Source organism: Durio zibethinus, chromosome 1, assembly GCF_047325235.1.
Source record: "Durio zibethinus cultivar Kanyao isolate XHJ-2024 chromosome 1, ASM4732523v1, whole genome shotgun sequence".
Taxonomy (NCBI): Eukaryota; Viridiplantae; Streptophyta; class Magnoliopsida; order Malvales; family Malvaceae; genus Durio; species Durio zibethinus.
In genome coordinates this window covers 10,847,579-10,867,034 of record NC_143162.1, presented here as the reverse complement: position 1 = coordinate 10,867,034, position 19,456 = coordinate 10,847,579, and the positions used below count along the sequence as shown (strand labels likewise).

General features: G+C 32.3%; 1 protein-coding gene across 2 annotated transcripts; it reads right to left on the bottom strand.

Annotated features, from left to right (window-relative positions):
- Positions 1–17: 17 nt before the first annotated feature.
- On the bottom strand, positions 18–14,625 carry LOC111312110 (isoleucine--tRNA ligase, cytoplasmic-like). Of its 2 annotated transcripts, XM_022912116.2 has the most exons (27): positions 14,039–14,625; positions 13,876–13,941; positions 13,559–13,702; positions 12,833–13,050; positions 12,152–12,317; positions 11,383–11,496; positions 10,956–11,053; positions 8,724–8,802; positions 8,347–8,505; positions 7,643–7,732; positions 7,234–7,367; positions 6,430–6,589; positions 6,183–6,266; positions 5,822–6,034; positions 5,256–5,381; positions 5,001–5,138; positions 4,672–4,775; positions 4,513–4,576; positions 3,671–3,759; positions 3,346–3,487; positions 2,558–2,621; positions 2,372–2,439; positions 1,976–2,098; positions 1,465–1,530; positions 727–838; positions 550–641; positions 18–438 (listed from the first exon to the last, which is right to left on the bottom strand). In XM_022912116.2, the coding sequence occupies exons 1-27, from the start codon at positions 14,570–14,572 to the stop codon at positions 331–333; spliced, it is 3,555 nt and encodes a 1,184-aa protein (XP_022767851.2). In that variant the 5' UTR covers positions 14,573–14,625; the 3' UTR covers positions 18–330. The 2 variants fall into 2 exon arrangements, with proteins under 2 accessions (XP_022767851.2, XP_089619316.1); XM_089763190.1 differs by lacking the exon at positions 11,383–11,496.
- Positions 14,626–19,456: the final 4,831 nt, after the last annotated feature.

Genomic DNA, 19,456 nt, shown 5'->3' with positions numbered 1-19,456 from the left:
TCCCTAATCACACTGCGTTAAAGTAAATGCGCTTCCCATTACTTTCTTCTCATACAATGCATGGTAGATGGTGATGCATTTTTCTACATACTTCAAACCATCATCCAAAATGGTTCCAACTAAGATCTAAAATCCTTCACAGCAACCATGCTTATAATATTTTTCTGATAAAAAAAATTAAATTGCATTAGTTCTTTTTTTTCACTCTAGTATCAGTACAACAAATAAGTAACTATCAGCAACGGCACATGCTATGCTGGCTGCATGTTTGTGTGAAATTGTATGATCCCCTGTATTGGCCAGAGGAGGCACAGAAAAGTAGAAGGAATATCAACCGGCCTTTTTTTCTGTCAAGTAGTAATCACCCACCGTCAAGAAGACGTGTTCTCCAAGTGTCACTTCCACAGCAGGCTGATTTTCAATGCAATCAACTTTCATCTGAAACGCAAAATAAGGAAGGAAGAATAAAAATTGAGACAAAGTGCCACATGTGACCAACCATGCTACAATGTCATTGATTTATATTATAGATTCATAAGGAAAACAAACCTTGCCATGTCCTAGTTGAAACCCGGATTTCAAAGAGGAATGGTCCCTTGATAGGAGGTAAATCTGCAGACTTTTTGCAAATTTTGTATCTCCTGCAACCATTCAATTAATGCAGTAAGAGAAAGAGAGAGAGATTTCAGCTGGGTAACAACATGATGTGATAAAACGCAGCTTAACCTGCATATAACGCCCGAATAGCATTTGACTTGAAATATAGGGATGGTCTGGCCAAGCTTATTTTAAATGACGTGTTAGAGATGCCTTTGAAATTCTCTTCACAAAGCACAGCCTGCAATTTTTGTGAAGTAAAATGATAAAATAAGAAACCCATACATTCTACAAGCACAATCACTGACAAAAAGCTGCCATCATGCAAATGGAAAAAGGGTGGATATTTTTTTTTGGGGGAGGCAGGGGGCAATATCTTTCTAAAAATACATAGCAAGGTGTGTTCACTACAGATTTGATCTCATTTCAAACATAGTACCAATTATATTATATACAAAAACTGCAAGCACAGGTCTCCAATTACTGCCTATAAAACTGCAAGCATTAAGCTACAAGGTATAGGATAGGAAGTTACAAGAATAAAGCCACAGGAATCCTATCAATGAGAACAGGAACACTTGACTGTTATTTGTTACCACACATCTGATGACCATACTGTTTATTAACAAGATAGGATTTGAAATGAATGAGCAGCTAAGGCAAGCTTAAGAAATTTAGTCCTTCAGGAATATGCATACAGCAAATTACCTCATCAGATAACACTATCGTAGGAAAAGACGCTTTTCACATCATCTCAGAAAAGTAAAGATCATGAACACATTGGTTTGCTGTTATACTTTGTAGATCAAAATTTTAAGAAGCTAATTCAGAATTAAGGTATTTCAAACTCGAACTGATCAAACTTACTGCATGCAGCGGCATCATATCAGAAGAAAGCAATGTAGATCCAATTGCATCCCTGATGTAGTTTTCCTGCCATGAGATACAACCTTAAGCTATTAAATACAGCACAATTCAAATTAAGATTTATGAGAAGCTGGGAATCACAACGCTGGTCAAACAATGCAAATCATGTGCATTATTTGGGGGGACTTGCACTGTCCCTCAAATAACAAAATCTTTCACAAAAATATGATGCAAGTGCACAAAAACTCTCTTCTCAAACAACCTCTCTCATACACAAGTGCAAGGATGCAGACGCAGCTCCATTTCCAGCAAAAAAAATTCTAGGAAGAGATTTAGCTGTAATTGGTATTTAATAATTATAGTATAAATGAGGTAAAATGTCCTCAATATTTCACCAAGTGATCATTATGTCCTCATAAAAATTGTTATTAGATTCTCATTCAAGCAAACTTAGGAAGTAAGAACAGGCAAAGTTAATAAATTGTTTGAAAAACAAAAAAAGGCAAACTACCTGTGAGTTCAAAACTTGTTGGATGACTGACTTATCTTCATCCAATGACTCAAAATAGACCTCCACCATATCCGTCGGTTCAAGGCCAGCTTTCTTTCGTAATTTTTGAATTCTATTAACAACCTACAATAAATTAAGTTAAAAAACTCCAATTCATCAGAAATAGTTTTAAAATATTGGCATTTCCAAAGAATTAAGTACCATAAACTTTTTTAAGTAGCTTTCCTCATATCAAAGAAACAAATTTAGTTAACCATAATCTGACATCATCAACCAATATAGATCATCATATTTCCACAAACTCAATTGCGAATTGATAAGAACTGAAAGAAGACAAAAGTACCACATTTTTTTGAACTAGAATAAATGGTGTCATTAGCATGATGATTTTTTTACCTCACGTGCAACACCAGCTTCAAACAATGACTCATCAGGACGTAAATCCAAAATCACCAAAAGATCACCTATGACAGAAATATGAGGAAAAATGCATTCAGTCACATCAGTTTATGGGAAGGGAGAGATTTCTTTCCATTTCAATAGGAATAAATCACCAATCAGAATATCATTAACAGTCCTCACCATCTCCAGCAGCATCCATCTCGTTAACTGTCATGCCATCAGGATGTTTAAATTCCCACACAAGCTGAAAAATTGTAAACAAATAAAACAATTATTTACTTAGCATATCTTTCATCAAACACCACTGCTAGGCAAAGAAATTACAAACAGCCATCATCAAATGAATGTAGAAACTTTAAGCAATCCCAGTGGAAGTAGCCTCCACATCTTATTTCAAGAATATATAAAAGCATTAAAAAAAAAAAAAAAAGACAGCAGCTCAGGAAACGGCTAGCCAATTATTTCCATGAAAATTCCACGAACTATTCCTATTTGTCCACTTTGGAAAACATTTATCCTTTCAGAAAGTTTCAAATGATGCCATCACTATAAAGACTAAACAAAGAGAGAGCAAAACAATTTTAACAAATACATTAAATGAAATTTAGTAGGCTAAAGGAAAGGGTCAAAAAGTCCTCGAACAAAAATTTAATAATCATTTAAGCCCACAACATTTTATTGCAATCGATCAAGTTCTGAATCTCCTATTTCGGATCAGTAGAACTGTTAAACATCTATTTTCACCAAATTAAGCCCTCGATTGTACAAAAGTGGGTATTAGTGGTTAACCAATTTTCGTCTAATAAGGGCTCAATTGGTGAAAATAGATGTTTGGAGGCTTAATTAATTGCAATAAAATGATAGGGGCTTGGATAATTATTTAATTCTAGTTCAAGGGCTTTTTTTATACTTATGCCAATTTAATAAAAAGCTATGCTAAACAAACCTACTAGCATAAGTTGGCATACCTTAATATCGGTAAGCTTCAAACAGTGCGTAGCAATAGTCACCTCCCCAGCCTTCTCAAAAGCTAATATATCTTCCTGAGACATGGCCTTGACTTCCTTGGCAACAACTCCCATAGATTTCCCTAGTCGCTTACCTAATATGCTACAAGAAATAATAGAATAAGCAAACAATATTAGATGAATGTAGTTCTGTACCCATCCCCTGCTCCTCTCAAAGGAAGGGAAGAAGGGGCAGTGGGGAATATTGCATGAAACAAGAGACCTCACAAAATCAGGCTCTGCACCTACAGAAGCATAATGTTGCCTAAGATAATTCCATACATACCTAAAATCAGGCTCTGCACGTACAGAAGCATACTTCTCAGTGTCTTTGCATGGAACAAGAGACCTTATATTGAGCTCCTCCAATACATACTACAGAAAGAGGAAAATCAGATACACAAAAAATAGCGAAAATATTGCCCAACAGTAAATTTATATTTCGATTGGATGAACACACCACCCAAAGGGAAAGAAAAAATTTCTGGGAAGGGGATCGAACTAAGTGGAGGGTATTTAAAATAATATTAACTATAACATTGCATCAACTCTAATTTCTTAATGCCATTAAGCTAGAGGAAAATATTGTAAACATTTTACTCACTTCCTGGCTCCTACTTAAAGAATCATTCTATAGCAGCATACTGCATCATCTCCTTAGAAATCTAAACAAAATAAGGGCTGTCTATCAATTCGGCAAGTTTCCCAAAAATTTAAGATAATAATTGAAAAGTCACTAATGATGACAAAAAAAAAAACCTTGCAACAGCTAAAATGAAATTTACCAACTTGAAATGAACAGCAGAAGGCTTGTATATTAACTTTTTTGCCTTTCTTCTCATTTTTCCATTTGATATCCACAAAAACACATAGCAGTAATTTAGGAAAAAAGCAGCTCCTATCAGTGCTACAAACTACAAGGATATTTAAAGATTATTACAACTCCAGGAATGACAGGAAGAAATGATATTGATAATTGGCCTTGAATGCCTCTTTGAAAACTTGAAGAATTTTGAGTATAGATATGAACCCCATGGGATAACAAGAGAGAACAAGTAAAAAGAGGGGCCCTCATTAAACTAGTATTGGGAAAAGGACTAAACTAAAGGTTCCACACTGTTCACGCACCTCTCTTAGTTTGCCAGATATGTCACCAAGAAAGCCTTCATCTTTATGAACAACTATCATCTCCCTAAATTACAAAAAATGAATGGGCAAGAGAGTAAAGAAAGAGCAGAAACATATAAGTCAGAAAAACATGAGGCAAGAAATAGCTTATAAGCAGACCTGAGAGGTGTTTTGAGTGGCTTGTTGTGACGCTCGCGAATGTTGCGGGCAAGATCAATTATCTTCATCATCCTTGCCACACTTTCTTCAATTCGCTCCCCTCTCTAAGACCGCAATGGCATTTAATTCAATAAAGTAGCCAAATAATTAATTTAGAGTTGTATAATACAGCTTTATAATTAAGGAAATAAAGTGTCCATACTACTCAGACAACTCCAACTAGAATAATTTGCAAGCAAATAGTAGTTAAAGACATTGAGCAAAAAAGCATTAACGAGTTGTATAAATCAAACAATATTAGCATAATTACAAAAAATTATTAATAATACCTTTCCTTCTTCTTGAGGAAAACTACAATAATGAATGCTTTCCTCTGCTCCATCACAAACTTTTCGCATGTTTTGATAAAGAACCTCAGTGAAGAATGGTGTAAAGGGGGCCATAACCTTACATGAAGTTAGAAGCACCTAAAACCACAGTACAAATTCCTAAGCATGTAAATAATGATATGACCGTTGCTTAACACAAGATAGCAGCTTAGAAGTAATGAGTTTCCATTATGAAAGTGAGATGCTGGGACATACATTATAAAGAGTAGAGAGTGCTGTGAGGCAGTCTTCCTCTCCAGTACGGCCTTTTAGTCTCTTTCGGTTGAATCTCACATATATATTCGTAAGGTTATCAAGGAACTTCAAAAGATATGGAATCACCTAACAAAATTTAACAACATATATGCTTATTAGTTCTATTAATGTGTCACATAACATATGTACAGCAAACTGGAACATAGCATCTATTAGAAAAAGGTATCTCAAACAAATTAAGATAATGATATTTCCAAGAACCAGTAGCATACAAGTCACAACTTACAAAACCGATTTAATCTCTTTAAAAGTACCACATATCAGCTCTACCAGGGTATTCATCTCATCACTATTGTAATACACATAATTCTTAAATCTTAAAAAGCTGATATGAGTAGTTAAAGTTGCCAAATCTGTATGCTCAAATTATACCTAAAGCGTGCAATCTATATCAGAACCTAGAAAAATGTGACCAATTTTCCAAAACTGACTTTGGAATTAAGGTTTCTCATATCAATATATATTCAAGGAAATTTGAAAAGGTTATGTTGGTTTATAGACAGAACTGTATAAAGTCGATATGCATCCATTTCTTCGCGAACAAAGTGAACAAGACTTTGAGTTGCAGAGTTTATCCACTGGTCGAGCACGTTAGATGACTTCTGAAGAACAGTGAAAACAATAGGAACAAATGGGGCAGAACCCTCATACTCGAGTCTTTTTGCGTTCTGAACAAGGAACCTATATGCATTATACCACGGTAGGAAGACATCTTTGACCTGAGCAGAGATCAAGATAAGGGAGTAAGAAAATTCAGGTCTGAAAAATGCAAAAAAACACCAAAATAAAATATAAAGAAATGAAGAGATGATACAAAACTATCTAGAAGCAAAAGCCAGTATGTAATAATGCACCTAAAATACTCACAACACCAAAAACTCCATCCTTTTTAAAACGTAAAGTCTCGGCCCGAACAACTGGGGAGTTAATAAGGTACAATCGTAAAGCATCCTGTAAAATTAAAAAAAAAAAAGGGATTTATGTGACTGATGAGTGAAACAAAATTCATGCAACTAGTAAGAAATAAATAAAGACCAAAAATGAGAAACTGGCCTGAATGTAGTGGATAAAAACCGTAAAAGATTAAAACAAAGATATACTAAAAATGACTTACAGCCCCATAGTCATTAATGACTTCCATGGGTGAAGGATAATTTTTCAATCTTTTACTCATCTTCTTTCCATCTTCAGCAAGGACAAGCCCATTGCAAATGAGATTTCTAAATGCAGGTTTCCCAAATAATGCAGTTGACAAAACCATAAGAGTATAAAACCTGCAAGGTATAATGGAAGAAATAAAGTTCTAAAACCAAAATTCATTCAAGAAACTTCTTTGAGAGCTAAACCGGAGGGAAGGGGGGGTAACTGATTCACATAATTGTTACCTAGAAATGATTACTCATTCAAAAACCACAACAGATTACACCATTACATGATACGATTAATAAACAAATGTATCCTCATGAATGCATTCCGCAAGAAATGAAAAATTAAATTAATTTTGAGATCACTGCTGAAAAAGTGTAAAAGTAGTATAAAGAAAAACAATAATTAAAAAGAAATGGTCTGCCAAAGGAAGAGAATGAAGTTTGCAAAAAGGTTATCAATTAACAAGGTGATTGAAGCATTGACTAACTGGAAGAGATGGCAATATAAACTCCATAATTGCTTGACACCCCCTCCCCCTAGAAGAAAATATTAAAGGGTTATAACAAAATGAAACTGCTTTGGCATTAACTATGCACGTCAAACAAATCTAATAACGACAGTTCAAACAAATCTCAAGACAAATTCAGATCAGAGTCTAGTTCATTTTGTTTGCAAACAGTCAAAGTGCAGAAAAGATCAGCTAAGATCCACATTCACTCTAAAACCTCGTAATTATCATGAATAACAGATCTAAAAGTAGAGAACAAACCATCCACGAGTTTGATCTAGCCCCTCAGCCACAAAATTCCCAGGAAAATTTTTCTCAAAAAGTTCAACATTCTCAAATGGATAATGGATGTAAGCATAAGGCATTGATCCACTCTCGAACCAACAATCAAATACCTGCCAAAATAATTCCATGCAACTAAACCGTGTTAAAAACTGATCGTACAGCATAAAGGCAAAAAAGTAAAATGAACTGACAGATGAAGATGTTTACCAGAAACTACATCAAAAAGTTTAGATCTCCAACCCAAGAATAAATGCGCAACCAGCTCAAATTAGCATTAATAAAATTTTAAAAATGGGATTGGACATTAAATAAGAAACATTAATCTGAGTTACTGATAATAACAATAGCTCTTCGCATAAAAACAACCAAATCGCAAGAGGCTTACATCATCTATACGTCGTAGCACACCAAACTCTGGACCGCGGGTAGAAGGTACAGTGATATGATCAATATTGTGTCGATGGAGATCAAAGACCTGAAATAATAAATTAAATTACATACAAACCCATACATATTGCTAGGCCCAATTATCTTCAATAGTGGTATAAAAATAGAAAATGTAATATTTCAAAGAGACCTAAATAGAAAAAAATTTTGAAAAGTGATAATGAATTCAATACAAAAAGAAATTTACAGGCTCCCAAAGCTAAAATAAAAGTAGAGCCAGCACAGACACAGTGAAACAAAGCACGATCCACCATTTAGAATTTCAAACAATGCTTGAAATCAACCAAATAAGAAGGTACCAGATGAATGGAACATATATGTGCGACCTGCTGAAAGCACAGGGATCAATCAATAAAATAATATCATTTTCTCTTTATGTAGGAGGATTTAGTAAATTCTTAAAATTTTTCACTGGCCAAGAACTGCGCTGAAACAACCCTGCAACCCATTGTTTGTCAAGTACATGAAATAAGAGAAGGAAAGTTTTAAATCTATTATGAAAGCCCTCAGCCAAGGAAACAGGAGGACCAAATATAGAGAGGAAAGGGAAAAAATTAATTAGAGAGAGGCCAGAGGCATCTGTCTTCCTAAAGAGAGTAACATCCTAGCCATGGGAAAAGTGAGAAGAGAAAAATGTCAAACCTTAGCACCAGAAAGTCTTTCAAGTTTTTCAACAGAATCCATGACTATTACTTCCTCACCGTCTTCACTAATCCACACAGGAATTGGAGTGCCCCAAAATCTACTTCGACTGATAGCCCAGTCTCTTGCATTTTCCAGCCAATTGTGAAAACGTTTATCCTATGACAAAAAGCAGTGAGAAGGTGAGAATCTAAAAGATACATGAATACAACATAAATTATTTTCATCCGCCTCTTAGGCATTATTCAAGCTCTTCACAAAGCTAAAATCCAGGCCCATGTAAACAGAATCACTTATTACCAGACCGATTGAGCTTGTACATACAAGTTAAAAAAAAAAAAAAGAATATCAATAGGCGGTGAAGAAAGTCATTTAACCTTCACGTGATCAGGTACCCAGTAGGTCTGCTTGTTATTATCTAATAATTGCTCTTTCAGCTGTTCCACCCGCACAAACCTAAAACATATGATACAGGACTTAACACAACTAGAATAGGGTAGACCATGAAAGCTAAGAAGCAAAAGCATGACTTCCAGATCCTTGAACATACAGACATCAAAAGTTCTTCATAAGTATACAATGTAAAAACTAGTAAAGCAGGAGCAAAAGAAGAGCAGAAAATAAAGGACATCAAATAAACTAGTTAATTGATAGCATTGCATCTTTATGCACATGTCTTCCTCTACTAAATGGAGTACATGGAACTTTATCAAAATTATACATCCTTCAATGTCTACAGCAATTTTTCCTAAATCACACAGGAATTAACTTCTGTGTGATTTCTTTGATCATTAAAAACCTTCACACATCTCAATTTAGACTGCCTTCCCTCCTTTTGCACATTCTAACCAACTTTTGAGGTCCCGTATAACTGCCAACTATGAAGCACAAACACCCACCCCCTCGTACCAGTGTCCAAATGGACACGTCATCAACACAGAAAAAAAAAATCAAATTGGACACGGTCCCAACACGGTCAATACGTGGATTAGGCAATGGGAAAATGGTAAAAGAGGGATGGAAGCCGCAGGTTTTTTTGTAGATCTAGGCTTTTCTAGTTTTTTTTTTTTTTTTTTTTTTGGGGGTGGGGGGGTGGAATCTAACTAGATAGGAAGAAAAAGGAGGCTGAGATGAGTTTTGGGCATTTTTTGGTTGAAAATGGACGCTGGGGGACACTAGCCGGCAGCGGATAACGGCGACTGGCGTGGTGACAGCATGCTGGAATATGGGCAACAAGCTGGTATCTGGGCAGAGCTTATAGAGAAATGAGAGGATGGAGGGGGTAGAGAGTGAAAGGAAGGAAGAAATGAAACCAAAAAAATGGGTTATTTATAATAGCACCTAAACAGTGCATTTGGGAGAGAAAAAAGGGGGAAAAAAAGAAAAAAAATAAGAAGAGGCGGTAAGGAAACAAAAGAAAAGAAAAAGAAGAAAAAAAGGAGGAAAAAGGCAAAGAAAAGGAAAAAAAAAAGGAAAAAATTATATTAATAAATTTAACATTTTATAAAGTATTAGCATTAAAATTTAAATTAATTAAATTGTAGTTGTGTTTATTAATTTTTTTTACACAAATCTAATTGTGTTTATAATTTTATTTTATTTTACTTTTACACACATAATTAGTTAGTTTTTACTTGTATTCAATTTATATTCATATAAAAAATTATGGATAAAAATATATTAAAAAAATTTTATTTTTGTGTCCTGTCATACCGTGGCTTCAATTTTTAGAGTTGTCGTGTCACTGCATCCTTATATTATCATATCCGTGTTACGTGTTCGTGTCTATGCTTCCTAAACTGCCAATCACTACCATTAAATAACTATTCAGCACCCAACTCCAACAGCCGATATCAGAACTAGCAAAGCTTATGCCTTGTTCTATAGGAACATCAAACCTCATCCAGGGAAGGCAATGCAAAAAATGCAGCATATATAAGCATCAAAACCCGCAGCCTACTTGTCTATCCCATATAGAAGTGAAATGCTTGCACCAATTAAAAATTGCTTTTTTATGCACAAATTGACATATAACTCACCAACCATTCATAAGAAAAACTTCCATTTATAGAAATTAATGATTATTTTAAACTTAAAAGAATTTTTAATGACCAATTAAGTACATCATTGCATAAAAAATAACATGCAACAGCACAGAAACAATTCAACTTTCATGAGCTTAATTAGATAAATGTGTTTTGACATGAAATAACCTAGTTAACTAATGCTCCTAGAGGGATTTGCAAGCATTTTCCTCATCCGTAACGGTTCCAGAAGAATCAACCAAAAGCATATGTGTTTAGCTACATTCCCACAACAAAATAAGCAGAAAATGGAATTTTCAAATTTGAATGATAAAATTAGTGCTTCTCTCTAATGTATTTGAGAGTATTACCATCAAAAGGATTGATATGTAAATGAACCAACAACTTAAGTTAATATATTGGTTGATTTTGGCAAAAACATTAAAGATGAATCCTAGTAAAACAGCCATTAAAGGAGGGTAAAACAAAAAAGGTTCAGCCAGTCCAAAACTTAATACGTTTATGTAGCAAAGGTAACATTAAGGTTCTCATTCTTTCTGAATAAAAATGATAGAATCAACATACCAGCTTGGAACAGCTCTATAAATAAGAGGAGTATCAGATCTCCAACAGAAGGGATAAGAATGTGTATAAGTTCCAAGCTTAACAAGCCTGCCTTTTGCCTGAGAAATTAAGGAAAAAGAAAAGAAAGTATATGAACATAGTGAGAAACAAACCTTAAGACATCTCAACTAGATTCTTTTCCTTTTTTGCTTATGATGTTAATAACAACTATTAGCTATAACTTTAAATTTGCATACAAAGCCATGGATTCAACAGAATATCACTATTATGAAGCTATCAGCAAAGCACAAGCACCCCCAAAATTGTAATAAACAATAATCTCAAGTTGGCCACGGATGCTCAACAATTTTCCTCTTTCTCTACTGCCATCAAGGCTTGGAATTAATACTTAGCCAAACAGAAGCAAAAAAGTTCGCATCAGTCTGACCTTCAATGTTTCAATAATATCCTTATCAGCATCTTTAACATAGCGCCCATTAAAGTCAGTAATTTTCCCAGTAAAGCAACCATCATCATCAACTGGTACAATCAGATTCTCTCCCTACAGGCCAAAATTAGATAACTTTATGTAAAAGAAGTAGAAAGAAGGGTGATGTTAAACTGAGGGATAAAACACAAAAAAAAAAGGAAATTAGTTCAGTTCAATAAAATGAAACCAGTATAGTGAATAAAAGAAACGAAACTAATACTTCAATTTATCCACTAAATTTTCAAAAATCAAGGAAATAACAAAATGCATTTGTGATAAAGAAAAAAAAAAAGGTAACACAGCATCTGAAAATATAATCAAATAGACATGGGAAATTTAAGCAGCATTCCTGCCTCAAGGACCTCAATTCCCTTAAAGTTCAATTACATTCGTGATGGCCAATGACAGAAGGGTGAGCTGCAACTCTCTCCCATTTTTCTAGAACTTAGCCTTTCTTTGGCATTAGACTTAGACACTGATTCAGATGAGCTAATCCTACATTTCAACATCAAAATGTAGTCAAAGAAATGAAATGATATGTTTAGAATCCAAGAAGACAGCCAGAGCACAAAGTTTGTGAGAAACAGTATTAGTCATGAGAAAACCATACCTAAGGCATGAGCACCAAATGAAAAATAAACATGTGACAGAACCTATACATCATAATAACAAGGATAAAAGAACATAACACTTGAAGAAAAATTCAGAGTAAGTATTTAGGGCAAACCTTATTGATTATTTGATTCGCAATGCAAACTCGGTAATCATCTTCACCAAATGCAGGAGCACAGTGGACAATTCCAGTACCGCTGTCATCTGTCACATAATTGTCAGAAATTACCCTAAAAGCAGCATCTGAGAACTCCAAGAAGTAGTTGAACAATGGTTCATACCTGCAACATATAATTCCTCTCAGTATTGCACTATAAAGAGAGTGCCTTTTAAATAGCTCAAAAAGCCAAAATCACAAACTTTAATGTTCTCTAGACGCATCATAACTGGCAGCCAACTGTTAATAGTCAGCTCTGCAGCTTATATTTTATATGTACTTTAGTACAGCAGATAAAATGCATCCACACGCTGCATTCCACTCCTACTTATGAAGTAGGTAGATTTATAATATAGCATACCTGAGATCACCCAGATGGGGATCCTTGAAGCATGGGCCAAGTTGCACAAAACTAGAGATCTCCCCATAATAATTTCCAAATTATTTTAAGTCCTCATTACAAACAATCCAAGATAAATTTCAATGGATAGCAAGGTGAAATATTCATACAATCAAAACAGTAATTTGATACTACCAACATACTTCCCAAAAAAGAACTGAGGGGATAAAGACCATATAAAGTTCTTTTATAAAGACAGCTAGGACAATGTGCAGATAACTATATGCATGAATACTCACTTCATGCCCACCAATGAAGCACCGGAGACTTTGTCTAAAACTTCATAGGAATCTGCTGCAGAATCTTTAGTCTTTTCACCAGAAGATCCCTTGGTCTTTGATTTCTTGGAATCACCAGAAAGTCTGTTAGCAGCATCTGACCTTGGTTTTTCAGTTGGAAGCTCAGACAACCTTGACTCAGCAACCACATAGATTTTTCCAGTGTACTTATTGCGAACCTGAAATTTAATTACAAAACCCAAAGTTTCGTTAGGGGAGAAAGAGTTAATCCTTATCTACATTATGCATGCAGCCGTACCCATATAAAATTTCTACACTCCATCAGATATATGCCGTAGAAATAAAAGAAGATGCAACTTATTTATGCCTCATGCATAAATCAAGAAAGTGTCAGTAAGAAGGCTAAAATATTCACGCATTGCAATATTATAATCCTGTTCATCTATAAAAGCATCATCAATTTGAAATGAAGAGCTATATAACAGCTTAAGGGTTAAAACATAAATTAAGCAATTATGAGCAAAGTAAAATGACTATGGCAAGCATGACGGAGAAGCAGGTTTGTTCTGTCGGGGTAACAAACTAACAAGTAGTACAGTATCACGTATTAGCTAAAACTAAGATAATATATTGCATTAACCCATCATACAGTGGATATGACATGATAAACAACTCATCCATCTTGTGCTAATGACCAAAATAAGTGGCAAGTGAAAACCAACAGACCTTGACATAGACAAAATTTGCACTGACACAAAGTGCAAGATTACTAGGAAGGGTCCAAGGTGTTGTTGTCCAAGCCACAAAAGCCGCATTATCTGGATCACCAACTATGGGGAAAGCGACCATTATTTCAGGATCAGGCACTAGCTGCATATTTAAGTAAGTGTTGTTAGACATGATTGGGGTAAAAGAAAAAAAAATAGTGTGTTGAACTTGGAACGTTTTCCAAAGGCCTGTTGGATAATAATAATAATAAAAAAAAAGAGAACTAAAAAGACGAACTTGAGTAAAATAATTATCAGTAAATTAAAATGAAGTACCTTGTAGTTCTCACCAGCTTCAAAGTTGGATAGTGGGGTCTTGCACCCAGTGCTGAATGGCATGACCTGCAACACAAAAGGAAGAAAATTTAAAGTAAGCAACAATTCCTTTGGAATTCGCACTGGCAATGGCAAGAAAAATGGAATGTAATTGTAAACAGACCTTAAAGCCTTTATAGACAAGTCCCTTTTGGTAAAGCTGAGCAAAAACCCACCAGACAGTCTCCATAAACTTCAAGTCCATAGTCTTATAATCATTTTTGAAATCAATCCAACGCCCAGTCCTGGTGATAATAATCTCCCACTCCTCAACATACCTAGTGACTATACTCCTACACTCCTCGTTGTACTTATCGATGCCCATTTCGAGAATCTGATCCCGGCGCTTGATTCCGAGCTTGCGGTCGATCTCGTTCTCGACGGGGAGGCCGTGGCAGTCCCAACCGAAGCGGCGGGTAACGTGGTGGCCTGTCATGGACTGGTAGCGCGTGACGATATCTTTAATGGTGCCGGCGAGGATGTGGCCATAATGAGGGAGGCCGGTAGCGAATGGTGGACCGTCATAGAAAATGTATTCAGGCAAGTTGTTCGTGCGGGCCAGCTGACCCTTGAAAGCGTCGATTTGGGACCAGTAAGAGAGGATGTGCTCCTCTTGGGAAGGGAAGGAGAAGTCCTTTCCCTCGCACACCTCCTCCATTTGCTTCTTTTCAGAGAGGTTTCTGTTTCTTTCTTTTTTGATTTGGGGAGAGCGTGGAGGCGGAGGATTTCTAATAGTAGAAATAGCAGATGAGAAAAAATGAAATGGGGGTTTTAGTTTTGGGTAAAATACAAGATAGTCATCCAACTATATGAATCTTGTTAAAATGGTTAGCAAACTATGAAATTTTTTTATTTAGTCACTAATGTGCAAGGTTATTAATATCGTATTAGATAATATTTTAACTTTTATAAAAAATATATTATATATCATTATCAGTTGTTTTGGCATATTATTTCAGATTTTTCTATTTAGTATAAATTTATATTATAAATATGCATGAACTTGTACATTATAATATTATTAATAAGCCACAAAATAAATATGTATTATATTTAAATCAAATAAATAAGTTTAAAAATATAAAAAATAATATCATAAATTTTTTATGATATTTTTAAACACTTTAATCTTATCATATGATATTTAAATAAATTTTATAGAAATATTAAGATAAAAATAAAGAGATGAGAAAAATTAATTAAAGTTTTATGATTGTTAAACTTTACAAAAGGAATATAATTTTTTTTTTGAAAAATATTGAAATACTTATAAACTTTGATTTGAAAAAATAAAATATAAAATTATAAAGTTTGGTTTGAAAAATAAAGTATAAAAAATAAGTTAAAATAAAAAAATAAAGAAACTCAATTTTTAAGGATTATTTTATCAATTAATTTTATTTTTATTAGGTTAAAAATAATTAAATAACAAATATAAGTTAAAAATTACAAAATATATTTTACATTCATGTACCGACTAAAATATGCTATTCCATCGAAATTCATTGAAACATGCCAAAACTAATAAAAATAACTGCTATTACTTGGTGCCAAATTTGGTATAAAAAATCATCCTTAGGTGTACCATATTTTAGTATAATCGGAGCATACTAACCAATACGACTGGTACTAAAATGAAATCAACAACTATGCCAACGTTTTATTAAATTTTTTTTTTTACCCAACAGTTAATTACAAAACTATAAAAAAATTTTATTTAGTCACTAACATTTTAGTAAATTTTTTTGTCACATAACCGTTACTTTCAATAGAATGCTAATTTAACACGTTAATATGATATTAATGATCACATGACATGTTCATATTAGCTAAAATGTCATATGACTAAAGTTGACATTGCAAATGTTAGAAAATATATTCAAAATATGAAAACATAATTGAGTAATAACTTAATTAAAAAGAAATCTAATTAAACTATAATATAGCTTAAGGTAAAGTTCAAAAAATCAAGATATGATTCGAAACTTAAAAAAAATCATATTAAAAAGGCTATATGTTAGGCAATCAATTGCAATGCCTAAATAAGATAACTACTTTAGGCTTCCAAGAAGAGCAATCGACTACCAAGGGTATGGAATTGACTACTTTGACAAATAAAAGCTAAACATAGCTTATGTGTAAGATAGTAATCAACTGGCAACTTAGAGCAATCGATTGCTATTGCCAGAAATGAGTGGAATTGATTCTTTACCATAATGGAATCGATTGCCAATATTTAAATAATCTTTTGGAAATTAATTTATGCCATAGTAATTGATTGCCATTGATGAGGAATCCATTGCTCTATATTAGACTATAATTGGAACCTTTTTAGATATGAAACAGTTGACTACTCAAGTGTCAAATGCATTCTTTACGATGAAAAAAGTTGACTATTCTATAGCAAAGTTGACTTTCTTACTTTAAAAAGTATTTTGGAAATTAAAAATACAAAGAGGCAATCGACTGCCTTCTAGGTGGAATTGACTACTTTGCATGAAAAGTTATAATTTCTAGAAACGTGAAAAATGATTTCTCTTTGTGTAAAAAATTTGATTATTCAAATGAACAAATATATCTGTGATCATTTAGAAAGACACATTTCTAATAAAAAAGAAGTGAATTTTAATTGAAACAATATAATAAAAAAGTCACAAACTTAGGATTCAATCTCTGTTTGATTTCATTTGAAGAACACAATACAATATAACAATTCAAAAACTTTTTTTCCTTTCTCTTAATCATTTCTTATTTAAAAGCAATTTCTTTAGCATTATTTTACTGTAAAAAACCTTTTTGAAGATAAGGTATTTCCATTTTTATCAATGAGTATTTAGTGATTTGTTTTACTAGTGCAAAATAAGAATAAATAAGACTTCATTATATCTTAAAGGCATTTCAATTTACCTCAGTTGCATCTATAACTAATTGCAGCAATATAATGTAAAAAAAGTGGCATTTGTAGCATACTTTAAAGTCATTTTGTTTGTGATTGAAGGTTTAAACTATTCTACTCTAACTACACATTAAGAAGGCTACAAGAAATTCACAAGTTATCAAGATTTTCAAGTATCCATAAGTTTTCTTATGATCTATACACTTATTTTTATCTAAGAGCAAGTGCCTATTTTTATCTATCAGCACTTCCTACAAATTTAAAGAAACCAATTAAAACCTAAAATTCTAACAACTCTTTTTTTTTTTTTTTTCATTTAGTGGCTAATACAAATAGCCAGATTAAAGACAACCAAACTTTTGAACTTTGATTATTCATTGTATAGAATACCAACTTTACTAGATCAATAAAAGGACAAACAAAAATATAAAAAGGACATTTATCATTAAAAGTAGCCCATTCTTACCTTCATCAATCCAAAGCACTAAATGACTGCCTAGATCCAAATTCTTATAGATAAAAGAGCAAGCTTATGGGGACATTTATTATCAAAAGCAACCCATTCGTTCTTTCTTTTATCAAACCAAAATAGATCAGACAATCTAAAATACGACACCGTGACATGATATGAAAATAACAAAAAAAAGACATAAATGATTTAAAATTTTAGCAACAAATATATATGGGTTTAACAAAACAAAAAAAAATGTATTTCTTGTTTTCATGTTAACATGCAATTTTTGTATAAAAGCATAGTATGAATAAATGCATTGTCAATATTTAATATGATATGAATATAAAGATTACCAAGTCTAAACAAAAGCACCAAATCACAACCCAAAAGTTGAAACTGAGTTAGTATGGCTAGGTCCAAATCTTCGACCAAAAAAATCAAGTACTAATAATCTTTCCATGCAAACTTAGAGTTTGAACTCTTTTCACCAAACTCATTACCTACTCTATATCATTTTTCTTGTTTTTTATTTGAAGTTGGTGTCGTTGTTGATGATGACAGAGGAGCTATCACGTTTAGAGTGTTTTAGGACTTAAGATTTGAAGAAAAGAATGGCTAGGATAAGGGAATGGACATATTAAGCAATAATAACCTTTAGAGTGATGGAAGTTAATTTTTTTAAGGTTTTAGGCTATGGGATTCAATTCTAAGTCTAGGTTTTTAGGGGCTTATTTAGTGAAAACTAATTGGATATAAGTGATTAGGAGACTAAAATGAGTTTTTTGGATTTTTTAGGACTTTTTGGCATCCATTAGCGGTGGCTAAAAGATAATGGCAATGGCTGATATGGTGAACTTCGATAAAAAAAATAGGTTTTTTCTATTTTTTTTATGGCTATTGCTAGGTTTTAGAGAGAGAAACTAGAAAGATGTATAGAGACTAAGGGAAGAGAAAGAGAAAAATAAAAAATAAAAATTTTGACTTTTATAAATGGATAGTTAATATGGTATTCGACAATTGATGTAATATTATGTCGTTAATATTTGAATGACAAAATAAATACTTACTAAGAAATTAGTGACAAAATAGAAAATTTAATAGTTTAGTGATCATTCTAAAAGATCCATATAGTTAGGTGACTATTAGTGTATTTTATCATTTAGTTTATACAAAGGGTTAAATACAAAAAGATCTTGTACTATAGATTTTCTATTAGTTTAGTACATAAAGAAATAAAATTCACAACTAAATACTTGAACTTTCATTCCATCATATACTTTGGTATTTCAAACTAACATTTTTAAATAAGTTGTAAAGTGACATAAATATCCAATAAAATCACGATATATGTAAAAACATTTAGTCATCATTACATCATAATTGTTGTGCCAGCATTGAAAAGAATTAAAAAAATTAAAAATCTAAACAATTTAGAAAAATTAAAAATTATTTCCTAAAAAAAAAAATTCAAAAAATATAGAAAATTAAAAAATTCTAAAAAATTGAAAAATTAGAAAATATCAAAAAGTTTTTTTAAAAATTCCAAAAAATTAAAAATGGAAAATAAAATATAAAAAATTAAAAAAATAAAGTTTTAAAACTAAAAAAATAAAAAACTAAAAAAAGAAAAATAGTAAAAATTTTAAAAAATTCCTAAAAAAATGGAAAAAATGAAATTAATATGAAAACATTAAATAAAAATTCAAAAAATTACTTTAAAATTTTAAAAAGTTAAAAATTTTTTCTAAAAGTTTGCAAAATTTTGAAACATGAAAATTTCCCAAAATTTTAAGAAAATCTAAATTTTTTTTTAAATTACAAAAAGGAAAAAATTTGAAAAATAAAAAAACTATTCCAACAAAAATTGAAGAAAAATAAAAAAAAAATCCTAAGAACTAAAAAATTGAAAAAATTACCAAAATAGTATATATTTTTTAAAATTTTCTCATGAAAGTGTAAAAAAAAAGAAAAATATTGAAAAACGAAATATTGAAAAAATTATACAGACCAAACTTTTTTTTTCATTTTTTAAATTGATAATTTTTTTTATTTTTTTAAAAATTTAAATTCTTTGAAAATTTAAAATTATCTTTTTTTTTTTTCCAGTTTTGAGAGTTTTTAGAACTTTTTCACTATTTTTAATTTTTTAGAATTTTTTAATATTTTTAGATTGTTTTTAAATTTCATTTTTT